At 31.5% G+C, this 22483-nt stretch overlaps 1 protein-coding gene across 1 annotated transcript in view; it reads left to right on the top strand.

The window, feature by feature from the left end:
* LOC134705784 (neurogenic locus notch homolog protein 1-like) overlaps positions 1–22483 on the top strand; it is a 47639-nt gene that overhangs the window by 21964 nt on the left and 3192 nt on the right. The window contains exons 16-25 of the mRNA XM_063564500.1: positions 102–200; positions 587–688; positions 2078–2170; positions 3996–4094; positions 12711–12782; positions 14443–14567; positions 17783–17984; positions 19081–19197; positions 19570–19724; positions 21974–22096. Coding sequence (XP_063420570.1) covers positions 102–200; positions 587–688; positions 2078–2170; positions 3996–4094; positions 12711–12782; positions 14443–14567; positions 17783–17984; positions 19081–19197; positions 19570–19724; positions 21974–22096 — 1187 coding nt within the window. The remainder of the gene's footprint in view (positions 1–101; positions 201–586; positions 689–2077; positions 2171–3995; positions 4095–12710; positions 12783–14442; positions 14568–17782; positions 17985–19080; positions 19198–19569; positions 19725–21973; positions 22097–22483) is intronic.

Here is a 22483-nt window from a genome sequence, read left to right as displayed (position 1 = left end):
CAGACAAATAGCAGGAAAATGTGTAACAAATAGTAATTATAAAAAAATATTGCCGTTTGTATTTTGAAAGTTTCCGCAAAATTATGTTTATATAACTGTAGCTATCTGTTATCCTGAGTGTAAGAATAACGGAACTTGTACTGCACCTGACACATGTGCTTGCGAAAATGGATATAGTGGAGGATTGTGTGAAGTGAATTGTAAGTATTAATCGAACGTAAAATGTAAGGATGTACATATAAAGACAGTGTAGTGTTTCAATTAGATTCAATTACGACAACTTTAATTATCATTGCATTCACATATTGTAATGGAAAACATAACATGCTATAATAAAATGAAAACATCGTATCATTATGTGTATGCCTCTGGTGTGATTATCTTGAGTTTTCTTTATCAGGAACGTTCAAATATTTGAAAGATAAGGGTGTAAAAGAACTGAAACAGGTAAAGAGCTGTATGACCAAAGAATAAATTAAGAAATAGAAGACAGTAATTGAGCAAGGTTGGAAAATATATTTCGATTCTATTTCAGAGCAATAACACCCATGAATTCTAAATATTTCAATTGTGTGTTCTTTTTTAGTAGAGTTGTGTCGTCCAGGCTGCCAAAATGGCGGAACTTGCATTGATAAAGGGAAATGTCTCTGTCCAGAAGGATATGATGGAAATCTTTGTCAAACACGAGGTACTGAATCAAAAATATATTTTAGCTTACCTGGCCGAAAAGGCTAAATGGGCCTTTCTCATCACTTGGCGTCCGTCGTCGTCCAATATCTTTTCAAAAATCTTTTACAAAGAAACTACTGAGCCAAATGGAACCGAACTACGCATCAATCTTCCTTATTGTATATTGTTTTAAAAATGTATCCGATGACCCCGCCCAACAACACAGATGACCGCCATGGCTAAAAATAAAACAAGGGAGCTTTGTCTTATAGCTCTGAAATAAAAGCATTAATAACAAATCTGAAAAGTAGTAAAAATGTTCACCAGGTAAAGATCGATTCTCTAAAATATTCAGACTAATTGGACAACCGGTTTATCTGCTGCTGCCTCTAAATTACTAATTTTAAAGAAATTTTGCAGTTTTCGGTTATAATCTTGAAAATGATCATAGATAGAGATAAATTGTGAACAGCAAATTTGTTCAGCAAAGTTGGATATACAAATAAGTCAAACATGTCCAAAATAGCCAATTGATCCCTTTAGAAAAATTTTCACAATTTTTGTAAGTTTTAACTATATCTTCTCTTCTGAAACTACTCAGCCAAATAGAACCAAACTTGTCATAACTCATCCTTAGATTATCTTGTTTTAAAAATGTATCCGATGACACTGTCCAATAATCAAGATGGCCGCAATGGCTAAAGGTAAAACATGGGGGTGAAAAGTAAGTTTTGTCTGTTATTTTTTGAACCGTTAGAAATAGAAAATATATGATAGGAACAAACACTTTCAGAACAATGAGCTCTATCAACTGTTCATATACAAAATGTATACTAGTATCTAAACTGGTAGACAAATTCTTATAGGAGAAATGGCCCATGAATGACACATTTTCCAATAATTTTTTTTTCATTTTTGTTTATTATCATGGAAACAACGATATATAGAGAAACTTTTTTTCCTTAAATGCCTCATATGATTTAAATTCTTAAAGATAAATAAACACTTCAAATCCCAAAAATGATCAGCAAGGCAAGATCTTTTAATAAGTCAAAGAAACTAAACAGATTGAAAAATCAGTCATACAAGATTAAAAAAAAAAGACATTTTGTCGTGAAGTCTGTTCTTGTCCACAATGTTAGAGAGTGTGCTTAATATGTGATATTCCCAAAGACCAAGGTGAGCGACACACGCTCTTTAGAGCCTCTAGTTTGAGATATGTGTGTGTGTTAAATCATTTAAACACATGAACATATCCAACAAGGGAAAATGTAAAACAGTGATTTCACTGTTTGTAATAATTCAAACAAAGCTTTATTTAAAAGAATTTACTGTTCGATTTCTTGTTTGAATAGTTAATTTAATGTCTTATTCCAAATAGTTTTACAACAATTTATTTATGTTTTAGTGACATGTAATCCAGAATGCAAAAACGGAACATGTTACGATTATGACAAATGCCGATGTCATCAGGATTATCTAGGAAATATTTGTGATATTCGTAAGTATATATGCAGGTCAACAAATTATTTGTGAATTTTTGTCCGTTGACATTTTGTCCCATGAATATGTGACTTTTTGTCCTGTAACATTTTGTCCTATCAAACGCGTGATGTGTTGTCCTGTTACTTTTTGTCCAATCAAATTTGTGACTCTTGTCACGTCACGTTTTGTCATGTGTTTTTTTGTTCTGTAACTTTTTGTCCTATTAAATTTGTGACTCTTGTCATGTGACGTTTTGTCCTGTGACTTTCTGTCCGTTTACCTTAAATAGCTACTAGTATTGTATGTAACCATGAAATGTAGTTTTTATTTCGGATTTTAGAAAATTCAAGTTTTGTCTTAAAAAAACACATACCAAACTAAAAGCAAATTAATAAGGTTTTATTACTCTCAACAAAGATTTGGATTTCAGGTAAAAACAAAATATTTCTATTTAAAAAGACTCATTAAAAATGTAAGGATGTCAATATCTATTTGTATTGTGACTGTTGACATATCAGTTAAAACGAAAGTAATTTTAACAATAAAAAATATACAAGTAGAGGCTATTTGGTCTAGTATGGTACAGACTGGTCTAGTGATAATTAAACATTTAATCGAGTAAGATTCAGACTGAAAATAAATAGGTTGAGAGCTGGTCAAGTGTTTGTTGAGTACAGGAGGGAAATTGGATCAGACCGTTTTAGACTGGTCGAGTAATAATTCAAACTGTTTTTGACAGCAAGATAAAGGTAATGTACACATCAGTACAGTCGTGTTTGGTCGAGTAATATGAAGTTAAGATCAGACTCATTTAGACTTCTTCTTCCATATAAGAGTTGGGTTCCTTGAATGAAACGTTTAAACTCTGACTTGTCGAGTAAATATCAGTACAGTCGAGTAAAGATATAGGTAATTTCAGACGTTTACTGGTCTTTAGTTTAATTAATTTAATTAATTTAATTTAATTTAATTTAATTTAATTTAAACATATTTATTTATAGTGGATTGGGAAACAAGTTTTGCAACTTATATAAATCCCTTTCCACTTTGCGGGTGCGAGTGCTGCCTTGTAGCGGCTTTAGCCTACTCTTTTTCGAAATCTACAAGGGTGTCTTTAACGTGCAAGAGATATGGCTCTCTCTTAACACGGGTCAGCCATTTATCGTCCCCGTCCGACGGACTATCATCGTTTCCTCAAGACCATACTTGCAAATGGTGTCAAGGGAGAGCCGAAAATTGGGTTCCTGAAATTTTCATCCCAAACGGGAATCGAACCAGGAACCTCTGTGTTAGTAGTCCGATGCACTAACCACTACACCACGGCTCTCTGAAGGTCTTTAGTGACATGCATATCTATAATTGTCAAGAAAGTTTTTAATTTCTTGGTTGATTAAAGTTACACATGATGCATGCCTCAAGAATTATATCAAATAAAATACATCTGCATCTCAAATTTAATATCGTTTTTAAAAGTAGCGTTGATTTTCTGTTTACTGCCACCTTAAATTATTTAAATGTTACCTCTTAATGCTAGATGAATGGTGAATTAATTTGTTTGTATCCAATGTCGTTGAAACTTTCACATATATTTTATACCTAATGGCATTGAGCATCTCTTATTTCATATTTTTCTCTAAATAATTTATGGTAGTATTTCCATACCATTCTACATTTATGCTTAAATGTCCTGTTAAGGATTCAGATAAATAGCCGGAAAATGTGTAAAAAAAATGAAATTATATTAAAAAAAAAGCTTTTTCATGAAATTCTAAAAAGTATTCAATACATCTAAGTAGTAGATATTTTGGAAGTTACCACAATAGTATGTCTATCTATTGTAGCTATCTGTTATCCTGAGTGTAAGAATAATGGAACTTGTACTGCACCTGACACATGTGAATGCGAAAATGGATATAGTGGAGGCTTGTGTGAAGTGAATTGTAAGTATTAATCAAACGTAAAATGTAAGATTCAATTACGACAACTTTAATTATCATTGCATTCACATATTGTTATGGAAAACATAACATGCTAGAATACATCGTGTCATTAATTGTATGCCTCCAGTGTCCTTTTCTATATTGGTCTTGATCAGGAACGCTTAAATATTTATATTTAAAGAATACATTAAGAAATAGAGGACAGCAATTGAGCAAGGTTGGAAAAAATATTCCGATTTTCATTTATTTCAAATGTAAACAAAAACAATATGACTACTAGCATCCATCATTCATGTCATTCTCGTAATTGTTTCGCAAAGGGGTTGATATGACAGCACTTATTAGGTCTTTCCACTTTTCCGTGGAAAGACCTATTGGTTTTCTTCTGATTATTATTATTATTATTAGGTCTTTCACCTTTCGGATTAAAGACCTATTGTTTTTGTTCTGATTATTAGGTCTTTCCACTTTTCCGTGGAAAGACCTATTGGATTTCTTCTGATTATTATTATTATTTTTTTTTTTCTTCCGCCAACTTTTTGTTCCTTCGCAATTTTTTTGTTTCGCAAGATGTCGCTTAGATATATGGTATATGATATCGAGCAATTAATACACTTTTGAAACTGACACCGCGTAACCAAAATCTTTTCAATGTAAGAGTTATCTCCCCGAACACTATTTTTCTTGTTATCGCTTAATCTTCACAACCGTATAAGAAACTGACAAATTTATTTTTCCAAATGGCGCGTTAAATCCTCAGGATGTTCTGTTTTATTTTGACCGAAGCCGTATGGAGATTCCATATGAGAGTTATTTCCCCTTTTGTTTTTGAAATTTTGAAATGTATTTTAAACTGGAAAACCATAAGTTATAGAGACCTAGGGTATTTTGATTTTAGATTCTTAGTCCAAAAAAATTAAAATAAGGTCAAGGTCAAAGGTCAAGGTCGTATTTTAGATTTTTATTGGTCTTTGATTTCCCTATAACTTTGGAATGGTTATAGATATAGAAAATTTACATAGTGAAAAATGTTTGGTACTTCAAGGGGCAACTTTGTTACATTTCGACTGTATTGGTTTTACCAATGTGTAAGGGACATAATCCCCATTGATGGTTTATATAAAGCCATTATAAGACAAAACTCTTAAACCAAATGACCTTGACCAATAGGGTCTTTTGAAATGACATTGTGAAGCAATGACCTTGACAAAGGTTACAAGGTCAAAGGTCAAGGTCATGTACATATGTGATTTGGGGCACTACTTGAAGAGTTTTATGTGTGTTTGCCAACCAACCAACCAACCAATCAATCATGATCATGATCATGATCAATCAATCAATCAATCATGTTTCCCAATCAATCAATCAATCAATCATGTTTCCGTCTCATGTGTTTATCATAGGGTTCAAGATCTTCTTTGTTTCTTTTTCGCTGTTTCAATTGACCCTATCCAACGTGTTTAACCAACCAACCAACCAACCAACCAACCAACTAATCAATCAATTAATCAATCAATCAATCAATCAATCAATCATGATCATGATCAATCAATCATGTTTCAGTCTCATGTGTTTAATATAGGGTCCAAGATCTTTGTTTCTTTTCCGCTGTTTCAATTGACCCTATCCAACGTGTTTAACCGTTTAACCAACCAACCAACCAATCAATCAATCAATCAATCAATCAATCAATCAATCAATCAATCAATCAATCAATCAATCAATCAATCATGATCAATCAATCATGTTTCATGAAACATTGGAATTTAATATTGTTCTTGCGTCACTTCTGAAAAAAAATCCACCTGTACTCTGAAACTACAAGTACAATCGACCTCAAAATTTGCAGTCAGCAGGGCATACATGTACTAAAAGTTTATAAAAAAACTTGGTGCAGATATCTCTCAAAGCTTTTCCTAGAGAAAAAAAATGGCAATGCCGTAAAAATCGCTTGCTAGGTCCGTAAATCTCAGTGAAATCCTACAATAAAAATGTCCGCTCCTGGATTGAAAAACTTATCTGTTACAAAACTTGTGCTGAAAAATGTACATTTTAAGAAAATAATCTTTAAACGTGTTTTAAAGTTACACCGGATCAATTAAATCCGAATCATGCACTGCTGGTGAACTGTGAACAAAATGTCAATTTCCTACAATGACAAAAGAAATTACATTGTGTACATTCCATCTCTATAGATGTTGTCTGTTTAACGTCCCCACCTAAAAAGAAATAAAAAGACTAAGTTTTTGTTAATATAAACCCGCGTCACGTGGTGTCTCCTCAATCTGGCGCGCACTGTACCTAAAATAAAATAAAAACTTTCCAAACTAAACATGAAACTTCTCCGGTAACACAATAATATAGACCCCATACCGAAACAAACAAACAAACGAACAAACAACCCCCCCCCCCCCATATAATCAATTTCAAAGGGGGAAAGACCGTTTACAATTGCTTTTTAAAAGCAATTGATTTATATTTATTATTATTTTTTTTCTTCCGCCAACTTTTTTTTCCTTCGCTGTTTTTTTGTTTCGCAAGATGTCGCTTAGATAAATGAAATATGATATCGAACAGTTTATGCGCTTTTGAGACTAACCCTGCTTAACCGAACACTTTCCCATATAAGAGTTATCTCCCCGAACACTGTTTTTCTTGTTATCGCTTAATCTTCACAACCGTATAAGAAACTGACAAATTTATTTTTCCAAATGGCGCGTTACATCCTCAGGATGTTCTGTTCTATTTTGACCGAAGCCGTATGGAGATTCCATATGAGAGTTATTTCCCCTTTTGTTTTTGAAATTTTGAAATGTATTTTAAACTGGAAAACCATAAGTGATAGAGTCCTAGGGTATTTTGATTTTAGATCCTTGGTAAAAAAAAATTAAAATAAGGTCAAGGTCAAAGGTCAAGGTCGTATTTTAGATTTTTATTGGTCTTTGATTTCCCTATAATTTTGGAATGGTTATAGATACAGAAAATTTACATAGTGAAAAATGTTTGGTACCTCAAGGGGCAACTTTGTTACATTTCGACTGTATTGGTTTTACCATTGTGTAAGGGACATAATCCCCCTTGATGGTTTATATAAAGCCATTATAAGACAAAACTCTTAAACCAAATGACCTTGACCCATAGGGTCTTTTGAAATGATATTGTGAAGCAATGACCTTGACAAAGGTTACAAGGTCAAAGGTCAAGGTCATGTACATATGTGATTTGGGGCACTACTTGAAGAGTTTTATGTGTGTTTGCCAACCAACCAATCAATCATGATCATGATTAATCAACCAATAATGATCATGATCATGATCAATCAATCAATCAATCAATCAATCAATCAATCATGTTTCCCAATCAATCAATCAATCAATCAATCAATCATGTTTCCGTGTCATGTGTTTATCATAGGGTTCAAGATCTTCTTTGTTTCTTTTTCGCTGTTTCAATTGACCCTATCCAACGTGTTTAACCAACCAACCAACTAATCAATCAATCAATTAATCAATCAATCAATCAATCAATCAATCATGATCATGATCAATCAATCATGTTTCAGTCTCATGTGTTTAATATAGGGTCCAAGATCTTTGTTTCTTTTCCGCTGTTTCAATTGACCCTATCCAACGTGTTTAACCGTTTAACCAACCAACCAACCAACCAACTAATCAATCAATCAATTAATCAATCAATCAATCAATCAATCAATCATGATCATGATCAATCAATCATGTTTCAGTCTCATGTGCTTAATATAGGGTCCAAGATCTTTGTTTCTTTTTCGCTGTTTCAATTGACCCTATCCAACGTGTTTAACCGTTTAACCAACCAACCAACCAACCAACTAATCAATCAATTAATCAATCAATCAATCAATCAATCAATCAATTATGATCATGATCAATCAATCATGTTTCAGTCTCATGTGCTTAATATAGGGTCCAAGATCTTTGTTTCTTTTTCGCTGTTTCAATTGACCCTATCCAACGTGTTTAACCGTTTAACCAACCAACCAACCAACCAACTAATCAATCAATCAATTAATCAATCAATCAATCAATCAATCAATCAATCATGATCATGATCAATCAATCATGTTTCAGTCTCATGTGCTTAATATAGGGTCCAAGATCTTTGTTTCTTTTTCGCTGTTTCAATTGACCCTATCCAACGTGTTTAACCGTTTAACCAACCAACCAACCAACCAACTAATCAATCAATTAATCAATCAATCAATCAATCAATCAATCAATTATGATCATGATCAATCAATCATGTTTCAGTCTCATGTGCTTAATATAGGGTCCAAGATCTTTGTTTCTTTTTCGCTGTTTCAATTGACCCTATCCAACGTGTTTAACCGTTTAACCAGCCAACCAACCAACCAACCAACTAATCAATCAATTAATCAATCAATCAATCAATCAATCAATCAATCAATCATGATCATGATCAATCAATCATGTTTCAGTCTCATGTGCTTAATATAGGGTCCAAGATCTTTGTTTCTTTTTCGCTGTTTCAATTGACCCTATCCAACGTGTTTAACCGTTTAACCAACCAACCAACCAACCAACTAATCAATCAATCAATCAATCAATCAATCAATCATGATCAATCAATCATGTTTCATGAAACATTGAAATTTAATATTGTTCTTGCGTCACTTCTGAAAAAAAATCCACATGTACTCTGAAACTACAAGTACAATCGACCTCAAAATTTGCAGTCAGCAGGGCATACATGTACTAAAAGTTTATAAAAAAACTTGGTGCAGATATCTCTCAAAGCTTTTCCTAGAGAAAAAAAATGGCAATGCCGTAAAAATCGCTTGCTAGGTCCGTAAATCTCAGTGAAATCCTACAATAAAAATGTCCGCTCCTGGATTGAAAAACTTATCTGTTACAAAACTTGTGCTGAAAAATGTACATTTTAAGAAAATAATCCTTAAACGTGTTTTAAAGTTACACCGGATCAATTAAATCCAAATCATGCACTGCTGGTGAACTGTGAACAAAATGTCAATTTCCTACAATGACAAAAGAAATTACATTGTGTACATTCCATCTCTATAGATGTTGTCTGTTTAACGTCCCCACCTAAAAAGAAATAAAAAGACTAAGTTTTTGTTAATATAAACCCGCGTCACGTGGTGTCTCCTCAATCTGGCGCGCGCGCTGTACCTAAAATAAAATAAAAACTTTCCAAACTAAACATGAAACTTCTCCGGTAACACAATAATATAGACCCCATCCAGAAACAAACAAACAAACGAACAAACCCCCCCCCCCCCCCCCCATATAATCAATTTCAAAGGGGGAAAGACCGTTTGCAATTGCTTTTTAAAAGCAATTGTTTTATATTTATTATTATTTTTTTTCTTCCGCCAACTTTTTGTTCCTTCGCAATTTTTTTGTTTCGCAAGATGTCGCTTAGATATATGATATATAATATCGAGCAACTAATACGCTTTTGAAACTGACACCGCGTAACCAAAATCTTTTCAATGTAAGAGTTATCTCCCCGAACACTGTTTTTCTTGTGATCGCTTAATATTCGCAACCGTATAAGAAACCGACAAATTTATTTTACCAAATTGCTCGTTATATCCTCAGGATGATTTGATTTATTTTGACCGAAGCTTTCCGGAGACTCCATATGAGAGTTATTTCCCCTTTTATATTTGATATAAGTGATATGCATTTTTAACTGGAAAACCATAAGTGTTAGAGGCCTAGGGTCTTATGTTTTGAGGTCCTTGGTCCAAAAAAATTGAAAATGAGGTCAAGGTCAAAGGTCAAGGTCATGATCAAAATTTTGATTTTGGCTTGTTATCTCTTATTTTCAGAAATCATATAAGATATTGACAAAATATTTTCATAAAATTGTTAGTTACGACATGTAGTAACACAGAAATTTTAGTCGAAAGGGTACGTAGACATTTGACGTGAGTTTTCCCCCTTTTTATATCTAATATCATATGTATGGTAATATAACTCATAAACAATATAAAGTAGAGGACTAAAGTCTTTTGATTTGAGGTCCTTGGTTGATGACCTTGAAATTGAGCTCAAGGTCATTGGCAAAATTAACGTTCTAGATTTTGACCTATGCTTTTACCTCATATGTATACATGATAAAGACATGGGACTTATTGCAATAGGTTGCAAGCAATGTGACCTTGTAAAAGCCAACCGGAAGTGACCTTTTGTTTACCGGAAGTAGCTATTTTTGTTCTAAATAAATGTAAAAGTATATAGAACCATATATTTTTGGAATCAGTGTCAATTAAACTATCAAACTATACCGGAAATTACGTCGTTTGAACCGGAAGTTAACAATTATCTCCCTTATCTATATCTTTTTCCATAGAAACCATACATTTTTGGAATCAACGTTCAATAAGCTGTCATTTGACGGTTCAATTGACATTTAAAACAAAAATTTTAATATTTTCATATAAAAAAATCTTCTAACTGGTGGAAAGACCATCAATGGTTCTCTGAACAATTGGTTTTTAATTGTTTTTGGTTTTGTTTTGGTTTTTTTTGTTTTTGTTAAAAATTTCAGTAGTAGGATAACAACGGCCAGCTTATAAAGATATCACGGGATAAAATATGAGTACGATGTGTTATCCCATGCATCCTGTGATAATTATAAAGAATTTAATACAAACGTCTTTGGTCAGGTTGTTGTCTCTTTGACACATTCCCGGTTTCCATTCTAAATTGTATGTACTATTATTATTGTAAAACTGTTGCAAAATTATGATCGTTGCACCGAGGGATAGCATTTTGCAGCCAGCCATACGATCGAGATGAAATATATCTTTTAAACAGCCTCTTCTATATTCAACCATCACGTCGACTTGATGTTTCTAATTACTTTTTCTACATTTATTAACTAGCTGTATTCTTACGTGTGAGTGTAGCATTCGCAAAACCATTGATAACCTTGAATGTCTTCATGATAGAAGTTGTACAGAAGTTTGAGCTTGTGACAAGGATCTACAAAGCTTTTTCCAAGACGCAAATGCACACCTAAAACTTTAGAGCTGTGAATCAAATTAGTCTTTATTCAACTAACTAATTTACAAGACCAATTTGTCACAAAGTACTACTCAAGCTGATTTTATTTAAAGAAGATTTTTTTAATAGTCTGCAATCACATAAGTAACGACAGGTTGTATTTGTAAATAACTAGATAGAAATAGTGTTTATCGGCAGCTTGTGAAAATAAATATCTTGAAAATATACAACACTTTAAGGTGGTATGCGGTTTTTTCGTCATCTTAGATTGTAAAAAACAGAGAACCTAAGGTAATTTTCTTTAATCTAGTAAACAAAATGTGATGCAGGAATGCAGAAAACTGAATTTTAATTAAAAAGAAAAAAAGCATAAGCCTATAACATATAAATATCAATATTTTTATAAGATAAGATTACATTTACTTGATTTTCAATGTTTGTAAAATGACATTTCAATTGGAGGTAACTCTGAAATTGTGCATTTTCTGAAGGAATCTACATGGAATTTTCCTACTTTGTGTTGTAGCCGGGAAAATGTACGGTGACACTTTTCTTTTGATATTCCCAAAGCAGTTTAATTTTATAAAGCTATCTTCTCGTATCATATTTATATAGTTTAGATTCTAATTACATAATGGTGTTTTGACCTGTACAATCCATACAAAATGTGTCATTTTGTCACAACCTGTAGCTTGAGAAAAGGCGGTGACCTACCATTTTTTTAAGATATCAATATATACTATGTTTTGGCAAAGTATAAACAAATTCTTTCATTTTAAAGTTAGACTCCCATATTAAATGTTTATACCTCTTTGGTTTTTGTATCTCTTCAAAGTTTGTACTAGGGTCGAACTCTTAAATAGTTTGGTCTCTGGCAATAATGAATAAACCTTAAATGTCGAAATCATGTTCCTATAAGGTTCTTAATAATTTGCCAGTAACACATGCATGTAGATAAATTTAATTGAAATTTATGACGTCACTACAGACACGTGCATGGCAGCTTTCATACTTTTGGTCATTTATATATTTTCAGATTATTTTGAAGCTTTTGGAATATTTCAAACTTGCAAAATATGAAAGTCTGTCGGGTGTAACTAACTTACGTCAGGACAGTTCGCACCTGTAAATGGAAGGTCATGAACTTAAACCACGGCTAATGTGAACCCCTGATAATTTTGAGACAAATGCACACGAGACTATAAAACTAATAAAATATTTCATTTAAAATTGAAAAAAATCTGACAATACTTATAAATCTTGACTAAAAAATAACAACTGCATTGTCAATATTATTTTGTTATATTTTGACGAGAGAACATTATTGAACTGAAACTATCAGGGAAATCCTCTTCTTTAACATGTTGACTACATCGAAGAGAAGGTTACTATGTTATATGAAACACTACGATATGCTGGTGTAATGCAATGCTGTAGTTTTCACCTTACGGGAAAACATGCACGACTTGTCTGAGGACACTTAAGCTACCATTCTGGTATATCTGAGTAACTTTTGATTAAATGAATGTCAAAGATTCTACTATTACATATGTATATATTTCTTCTTTTCTTTTTACAATTTTAGTGTCAAAATATGTTCGCCAGGTGAATGTAATAGCAGGACTTCCCAAGAATATTGTCATTGCAATAGTTGCAAGTAAGTTTGCAATGTAAAATGAAAGATAGTGTCAAATATCAGTTGTCATGTGTGTACAGTGTTAATTAGAAAAAAACTCAGCGGCAAAAGAGTGTAAATTGATCGTTAAAACCAAATGAGAAAAGAACAAAAGAAAATGGACATCATCTTAAAAACAAATCACAACAACGGCTTTATTCTAGATCTACTATTTGTGAAACATGTTAATATTTTTTCAAGGTCATCACCTAACGTTTTTGAAAGACATATCACAATAAGTTCCAACATTTTCGAGTAAAACAGATTAATGATTTCGGTGATTTTTAATGATAAAAAGCTTAATAAGATTCGTTCTTTTTATACAAATGTAGTTGAGATCAGTTGTTTTACTGTTCCTCTTGAATATTCATTTCGGACATAGAATTTAAAGGCACATATCGGAATATAAATATTGTAGCCTAGCAAATTGTATTTGTTCGAGTTGATATGAAATGATCAAAACTATAACTAATCTCGTTGATATTAGATCGTCTAGTTAATCATATAACAAAATGACATATTGGGCGTGTACCAGCTCAACGACAACCAGAGAAAAGTTTGTCATACCTGCACCAAGTCAGGAAAATGACAATTGATATCTTATAGTTCGTTTTTATGTTTGTTGCATCGTCGTTTAGTTTTTTGTTGCACTTAAAGTGTTTCTGTTGTTTCTTTGTTTTCCTCTTATATATGATGTGTTTCCCTCAGTTTTAGTTTGTAACCCGGATTTGTTTTCTCTCAAAATCAATTTATGACTTTCGAATAGTGGTATACTACTGTTGCTTTTATTTATACAATACTTCAATATAATCTAAATTTAATAAGTAACCTTATAAAAATTGTATATATGAATTATAACATACTATTTATAAAAAATATATAGGTTGATAGAGTTAAAATTTACAAATGAAAATAAAAATTCAGCTCCCTCAGGTTCCCGTTTATTCAAATAGCTTTTTTTTTTTTTTAAATTAATCAAAGTTTTATTTCAAATAGCTACTTACATGTTTTGATATATAGATTCATAGCTTTCGAATATTACGGCTTGATCATTACTGATGAAGGTAGTTGTGAGAAATTGCTTCGGACGAACGAAATTAATAAAATGTTTGTCTCTGATTTATATATGCGCACTGTAATATCATTTTCTGCTCCGATTTGCTCGAAGTAAAATGTTGCAAACACAAAGAGTCCAATGACTTAAAGAGCAACACAAGTATTGTCATGTATTACCAAACAGGATGCTCTAATCGACATAATTTAGTTTCAAGTCTTAACTCACCGACTATTCATCTTTTGCGGATGGCATAGATTTCTTCAAAATGATTTTTTTTTTTCAAAAGTATATCGGCGGGGGGAGAATTAAATGACCTATATATTTTGCCAAACTTTTAGGAATGTTGTACCTTATTGGTCTTCAACTTCGTACTTTATTTGCCCCTTTTTAACATTTTTGGGTTTCTAGCGTCACTGATGAGTCTTTTGTAGACGAAAAACCGGTATGGCGGAATTACAAAATTTAAGTTTAAATACACCAAATGCATCTTCAAACAAAACTTTAGTTTACAATTTAGGAAGAGAAAAATCGTTTAAAAATTTGATAAATATTGTGATATTTGTACTTATTCTAATATAATTTCAGGTTTATGTTTTCTTATGATTATCATGGTTGCAGTATTCATGTTTCTTGGGAAAACCAGAAGATTACAATCTGGCATACGAACAATAAGAAATACCATTAGAGTAACTGAACCAGCCAGTGGAAATGTAAATATACTTTATTGGAAAGTAAAGTTAACTGGTACCAGTAGTATAAATATCAAATTATAAATACCAGTTAATTGATAGCACTATTTTGTGGGCGATGGGGTGGGGTCTGTTTTCAGTGATTTTTATATTACCTAACAATGAACCTTTGTAATCAAGTGAACAAATGCAATAGAAAACATTTAGTGTAAAATTGACGTGAGAACGATAAAAAAAATTAATAATACATGTAGTTCATAATAGTTAATAATTTCAAAGAGCATAACAAAAATATTAACGAAAGTGAAATGTCAATAGGATTCGTTTTACGATCAATTTAATCGGTTCATTGATCTCTGTATCACTGCTTTTTAAAAGTGTCTGCCTTCAAAAATTTGTTATACTTTAAATACTAGATAAAAGCAAACAAAATAACGGCTCTCAACCCATTTGAAATGTACTGACCCTGTATATATCATATTAGGTCACTAGCACACTAGGTAACGAATTTATCTTACCGACTATCTTTATTTGTTGAATTTAAACTAAAGTTGTCTTATTTGCTATCATAACACATCTTCTTATTTCTGTATAAAAAGTGTTCAAGTGTTCAATTTTAAGAACCTTTTTCAATTGGTCTACACTAAAAAAAACTAATGTAAAGGACAAATATCTATTATCAACAAACTTAATATAGTAATATTAAACAGATCTTTCAATACTTTTTAATAATCAAACAATACCTAAGTTGTAAATCCACTACTAACCGTGTATTGAAATAAGCCCCGCCTCTCTACTAACCTAATATTGAATATACACGGTATCCACGAGGTCGTTATTAACCAATCATATTTCTATAAATGTAGAGGAGGTAAGATAAAGATGCATATTGACTTAGTATAAAATGTACCCGGTATTTTTTGCATTATATTTCTAAAAACCTTGTCAAATTTTAAAATACGTGTTCAAACAGGTGGCTCCGCACTCCCAGTCGTTAAAGATTAAGGTGTAATATGGGTTTTTAAATAATAGATAAAGCAAACAAAAGAACCGATACATAGCTAATTTAATTTCAATCTTCCCTCGAACATCAGATGCCTATTCATCTAGTGCTTAATATAATTATAGTACATGTATGCTTCATTATTATACGTTAATTTTTAATAGGCTACCAGCACATTGCGTCATTCTGAAATTAACTTTCATTACAAAATGAAATCTTACAATATGATAACTCGAACTTCCACAATAAAGTGCACAGATTGAAGAAACACTTAATAGGAATCGTCATTTTATGTTCCGAGCAAATAATATCAATATAAGTATTGAATGCTTCTTTTAGTTATTTAGTAGGGTTGTAAAAGCTTCGTACAAAATGTACTTCGGTCAACGTTTTTTAGTAACCTTAACCCCTTGAATATTTCTGAACAAATAAGTCAAATTTCAAAATACATTCTCAAACGTGTGGCTCTTTACTCCTATGTGTTTGGAATAGAGACGTGATATGTGTACTTCTTTAAGAAATGAAAAATAAATCAATTCGTTTCCAAGGATGCAATAATTGTGCAATTCAACGTTTAAAAAAAAAAAATTAAGGAAAGGATGTTGAGACGTTTTTAAATATATCTGTTGCATGGATATTGGAGGTTTTCGATTGATATTGAATACACACGACTTTTCATGATTCGTAATTGGCATTGAACTGGCTTTCAATAACGGCAAGTACTCTCATATCCACTTTTGGTGTTATTGGTAGGGCTTATATTTTATTTGTATCGATATGATAAGCCTGATACACATGATAATTAACGTCTGTGTTTGTGTTATACTGGTACACCACTTTCATGTTAAGCTAGCAAATCATATCACATCTTCTGAATATATTATCTCCGCCACATTATGCATGTGCCTGTCCCATGTCAGCAGCCTGTTATTCAGCGGTTGTCGTTATTTGCTGTTTTTCATATGCTTTAGGTTGAGTTATTTAAACAAAGACTACACCGTTCGATTTCTGGTTTGAAAATTGATTTACATTTAAATTTTTTGATTCTTTTATAGCTGACTATGCGGTATGGGTTTTGTCTCTTGTTGAAGTCAATACGATAACCTATAGTGGTTGACATCTTTTAGTTTTGATTGTATCTGGTATATGGTTGTCTCAATCATACCACATCTTATTATTTTTAGATTATGAATTATTATGAATATGGCAATTTATTAACACCATTTTGCTATTTCTATTTAAACTTTTTGAAATGTCGTTGAAATTCCTCCAAGTAAATAAACCTACTTATAAAAGAAGTGTTCATTTCGTAAACGTTTCATAACTGATTTATTGCATGAACCTGGATATATGTGCATATTTTTTTATTTTCAATGATATATAATTTAATAATAAAATACTTAGCAAAGTCTGAAATAACGAACAAAACCGAAACCAACTTTAAGTATTTCTTAAAGACAACGCCTTGCTGTCGATTTCATCTTGTTTTTTTATAAGTAAAGTGACTGGTTGTAGTTATCAATTATAGCGTTGTTTTAAAGAGTGTTCGTCCAGTTTTTATATTCATTTATTTTTTTAAGTCTTTAAGGGTATATTATTTGTTTTTACTTAATTATTGTAAAAAAAAATAAGAAAAAAAATATATTTTGCATTATCCATTGCAGTAAGATAAGATCTGTCCCTATGCATAGATTTTTTTTTTTTAGCTTTTTCGAATTTTATATCAATAACATTTACATTTTTCTCATTCTATTTGAATACGCTTTTAATCACACTCATAGATATCAGATAATATATATGATCAAATGACACAGCAAAAAGAAGATACATGTTGTTTGTAAGCCCATTCAGCTTGCTATTGAACAGAGTTTAAATGAAATAATGCATTTTATAAAAGAAAATTCTAAAGTTTACATACCAAAGAATGGATATGAGGATGATTTAACTTTTTTGATTTCGAGCGTCACTGATGAGTTTTGTTTAGACGAAACGCGCGTCTGGCGTAAATACAAAATGTAATCCTGGTATCTATGATGAGTTTGTTTATCAATTGTAGTAAAGATCTCTGAACTTTCTTAAAATTCAACTCTACAAAATCATCATTGAAAATCCGAAGAACCAGGAAATACATAATGAAGGATAATATTTTCAAGAATTTTATATTATGAAGAGTGTAATTAAAAGATTATACATGTCAACCAAACTTTAATTTCTGTTTCAAATTTTATATAAGAACCGAGCCCAGATGTCGAACAACGATGATGATATATATTTTTACGGTGCAATGGAAACACAAGGACAAGATACATGGACGATCGCAAGACAAGATTTATCTTTAGAAACAGAACTTGCACGTGGTCGATTCGCCATAATTTATTTGGCTCAATACTTTAACCACCAGGATGTCAGAAAAGTTGTTGCAAAAACTTTAAAAGGTACCGTTAGAAGAAGACAACTTATTTTGTAAATTATATAGATGAAAATCTTCGACTTAAGCAAATACATAACCATTCAAGTGATTAAAAATTACAACATTCAAATGTAACCAAAGACGAATTATTTAGAACACATTTAGAAGGCAATGTCTACAGTCTTTGTCAATAGATTATCGACAAGAATAAACATACGTATAATATATCTAAATATATTAAACAGTAACCATAAAAGATCCACCATCAACAATCATCTTTCAAATAATTAAAACTATAAATGTTAATCGTTAAGTGTTAGTGTATTTGAATTTAACATATTTTTTCGGTTTTTTTTTTTAATTTACCATTCTATAGATTTCCCAATAGTAAACATCGGCTGAAATTATGGTCTCGGTCTAATGTTACTAGGAATTTACAGTGGAAATTAAAATATTATTGTTTTGCTCGATAAATAAATTTAGATAGGCATAAATGCCAATGAGACAACTATCAACCCACGTCACATTTTGTAAAAGTAAACTATTATATGTCATAGTACGGCCTTCAACACAGAGCCCTTGCTCATGAAAACAAACAAGCTTTAAATGGCGCCAAAAATGATTTATATATAAAAATATATCTGAATATTTGCACCACAATAATTACATTAGATGTATGTTTCATTATAATACGTTATTCTGATTGGCTAACAGCACATCACATGATATTCCGTAAACAGTTGCATGAGACAATAACATTTATCATGCATGATGACACGAGGTCCCACAATATAGTGCACAGGTGAATTAAATAAAACTGGATAAAAATCGTGTTTTCATGATCATAGCTAAAAAAAATGTAATTATAAGTATTGAATGCTTCTTTTTGTAACTTTATAGGGTTGTAAAAGCGTTGACCGTGCGTACATTTTTAGAATGAACCGCTTCCGCGCTTCATACAAAATGTACTTCGGTCAACGCTTTTACACCCCCAATAAATTTACAAAAAGAAGCATTCAATACTTAATTGATAGTTCTGTCCTGTTTGATGATTGAATTGAGTGATATTGTTTTGTTTTGAAACATTGGACTTAGTCACACGTTTATTTCTCTTCTTGAAGATGATCAGAATCAAGATAATGTCATTAAGATGAAAGGAAAGATAAATTTTTATGGGACAAAAATTGGACATCACAAAAATATCTTGGATTTTATTGGATCTGTTAACGATGATATTCGTGAGTATATACGTGATAATGAAATGATATTAACAGGTTTGCTATCGATTGCGGTGCATACGGCATTTGATTCAGAATAACTTTTTTGATGGTACACTCCATGCAAGCTTAATATGCACATAACATTAATGAACATCAAAATCAAACATAATATTTATGTTTCATTTATTAATGTGTTGGATTAACTCTTTTTTCTTTTACTGTTATTGGTGGTGAAATACTGATTGGCTTAAGCATACAAAAGTATAAAAAAAAAACGCTATCACTTGTGATAGTGCTATATGTATTGAACTACGAAGCCAACCAGCGCACCACAAATAATTTGATAGAAGCACATACACATGTGAAACTTGACACAATTATGGTTTGTAGGTGGTCCTATCATGGTTTTGGAATATTGTTCTAAAGGAGTTCTGAAAGAGTTTCTAGAGTCCGCCAGATCAAACGTCACTGTGGATTTAGAGGAAAGATTGTTTCGAATAACACTTGCTATTTGTGAAGGAATGGATTACTTATCCTCTCAGCAGGTGAGAATATCTCGCAGATCTTAAAGAAAACAGATATTTTTGTCAATTTACTGGTGAACATAAAATAATTCTTCCATTCAATTGGGTTAGTTAAACTATGGAGTATAAGTCAATATAATATTAACCAGATGGTATAACCATGATAACAGATATGAAAATTATTTAAACAGGACAAGTTCCAAAGTAGTAATCGATCTTTACTTGCAGTCATATATAAAGTATTGTATTCTTGTCTTTGGAAACAATTACTCAGGGATGAGTACAATATAACTACAAAAGAGCTAGATTTTGCATATATATATATATATGTTGTGTACAAGTTGTAATGTTGTACAAATTATAATTTTGTACAAGTTATCAGTGTTTTATGAACTGCTTAACACAAATGGATGATTCGCGCTCACAGTCTTTTGTTTCTCATATTTCTGTCATATTTTCCCGACTACATGATACAATCTAATACTGAGCATTGATACACAAATCATTATAAGACCACAAAAAGACTTTTAATGGATATGAATAAAGTATCAGGAGAAAAAATAAAATTTTAATTTGAACCATTCAGGTATCCTCATTTCCAGTTAGATGACAAATAGAATAGCACTAATAATTATTAAAAATAAAAATGTTAGGTGAAGATATATAAATTTGAATTTAAAACATAAAAACTAGTACATTTTAGAAGATAAAACTGTACGATCTGGTGCAAGAAGGTATGTGCCAAAAAACTTATAACTTGTACAAAAACTCTGTACAAATTATGATTTGTACAAACTTACATCTTGTACACAACATATACACAACTATTTTGTTTTTGATTATTTATATATCTGTCACGTATGGTATCATGTAACGTAAAATTGGATAATGGATATAAAAAGAAAAATACCAAAAAATACCAAACTCCGAGGAAAAATCCAGATGGAAAGTCACAAATCAAATGGCAAAATCAAAGGTTCAAACACATCGAACGATTTGATAACAACTGTCATATTCCTGACTTGGTATGGTATTTGTTTACGTAGAAAATGGTGGATTAAACCTGGTTCCTGTTTTTGGAATTTTGGGTCCTCAATGCTCTTCAACTTTGTATTTATTTGGCTTTTTGAACTATTTTGATCTGAGCGTCACTGATGAGTCTTATGTAGACGAAACGCGCGTCTGGCGTATGAAATTATAATTCTGGTACTTTTGATAACTAATTAAAGCTAGCTAAACCTCGTTGAGTCAAATGAGTCTATTTTGTTTTTAGTTTTGCCTTTTAATTAATGGTGTGTTTCGTTCAGCCTTTCTGGTGTAAGGTGAAGGATTTAAATTGTGCTATGAACAAAAGAGGATGTCGTATAAATGCCAATAACACTCCTCATCCGAGATTAAAATACGTAGATGATTACAATTACCTTTTCTGCGTTTCGTATCGCTTGTCACTTTAAAAAATTGTTAAACTATCCATAATACAAATTTCTTCACAGTTTTTATAAGATTAAAATATAATGATAAATAATGTCCAATACGCAATATTATTGATTTTGCTTTTGACGAAATCTTTCTTTGAAATGGTTTCACGAAAGTAGCACATGATGGTCATCAAATTAAAAACTGTGTTTTTCCTTGTGTAAAGTAAATGGCATATTCCGATTTTTTTGTCAGACTCAAAAAATTTTAGAAATGTGTTTAAAACAAACTGAGATTAATTCATTGTGTAAGGCCAGTCTTGAGTCCTTGTCATTTTGACTATTTTCGATAATTATGTAAATGGTAATCATACATTGTACTGCATATATTAGTTACACAATGTTTTCGAATATTTTAAAAGTCGCCAGTTTGATAGTCTTAAAATAAATTGACGATTTGACATATCATCAATGAATAAAAGTTTTATTCAGCGCCGCATATTGCTATGTTGAGCAATTATAAGGCAAATGTTACACGTTTTGTAAAATTTTGCATTGAAATAAAACATTCAGTAGAATAAATTAATCTATATCGTAAAAACAAAATATATATGAAGTTCCTACCAAAATTATAGTTCCAAACTACAATATGGAACTCGGAAATACGCCTGAATGTTATGTTACAAACGTGTACCATTTTATAATTCTGTTAACTTTAGTAAAGATTCTAGGAATTTCAGAGAATGGCCATAGTGTGGAATAAATAGAATTATGTCGTATCTCTTTTTTTAACTATTTTACCATTGTTTTAAGGGTGTTTTTTTTACAAAAAAAACGAATTGATTATTGTTGTAGGTGGTACATAGGCGGTTAGCAGCACGCAATGTGTTACTCAACGATCAGTATGTTCCAAAAATCACAGGATTCGGCCCGGATCCGGAAGCAATTCAGACCGAAACCGGAGACACAAGAAAATCTGTAAATATAATTTCAATGCATGGAGATTAAATCTATTTTAATACTAGATTTTTTCAGATGTCGTTGTTGCTAAGAGAGGTTGGTCATTTGCAAACGTATCAACCGTATCGTTTACGTTGACGTGTCCGCATCTGCAGACATATAAAAAAATATTATGTGATCCCGAGTTTATAAATAAGACCATGCTTCGTTTAAAAAAAATAATTAAAATCCCTTCGAGACAATAAAACATACACTTTCAATATTTGTGATAGTGGTGTTTTGTACTTTTACATGCCCTTAAAAAGGGCAGGTACATGAATATCGTACACAATCCTTAAATAATCTTTTTAAAAAGCTATTGCAAGATCGTATATGAATAAACACCAAAAAAACCAAATATATAGA

The sequence above is a fragment of the Mytilus trossulus genome, chromosome 2 (assembly GCF_036588685.1).
Source record: "Mytilus trossulus isolate FHL-02 chromosome 2, PNRI_Mtr1.1.1.hap1, whole genome shotgun sequence".
Classification (NCBI taxonomy): Eukaryota; Metazoa; Mollusca; class Bivalvia; order Mytilida; family Mytilidae; genus Mytilus; species Mytilus trossulus.
This window is presented reverse-complemented; position numbering and strand designations above follow the sequence as displayed.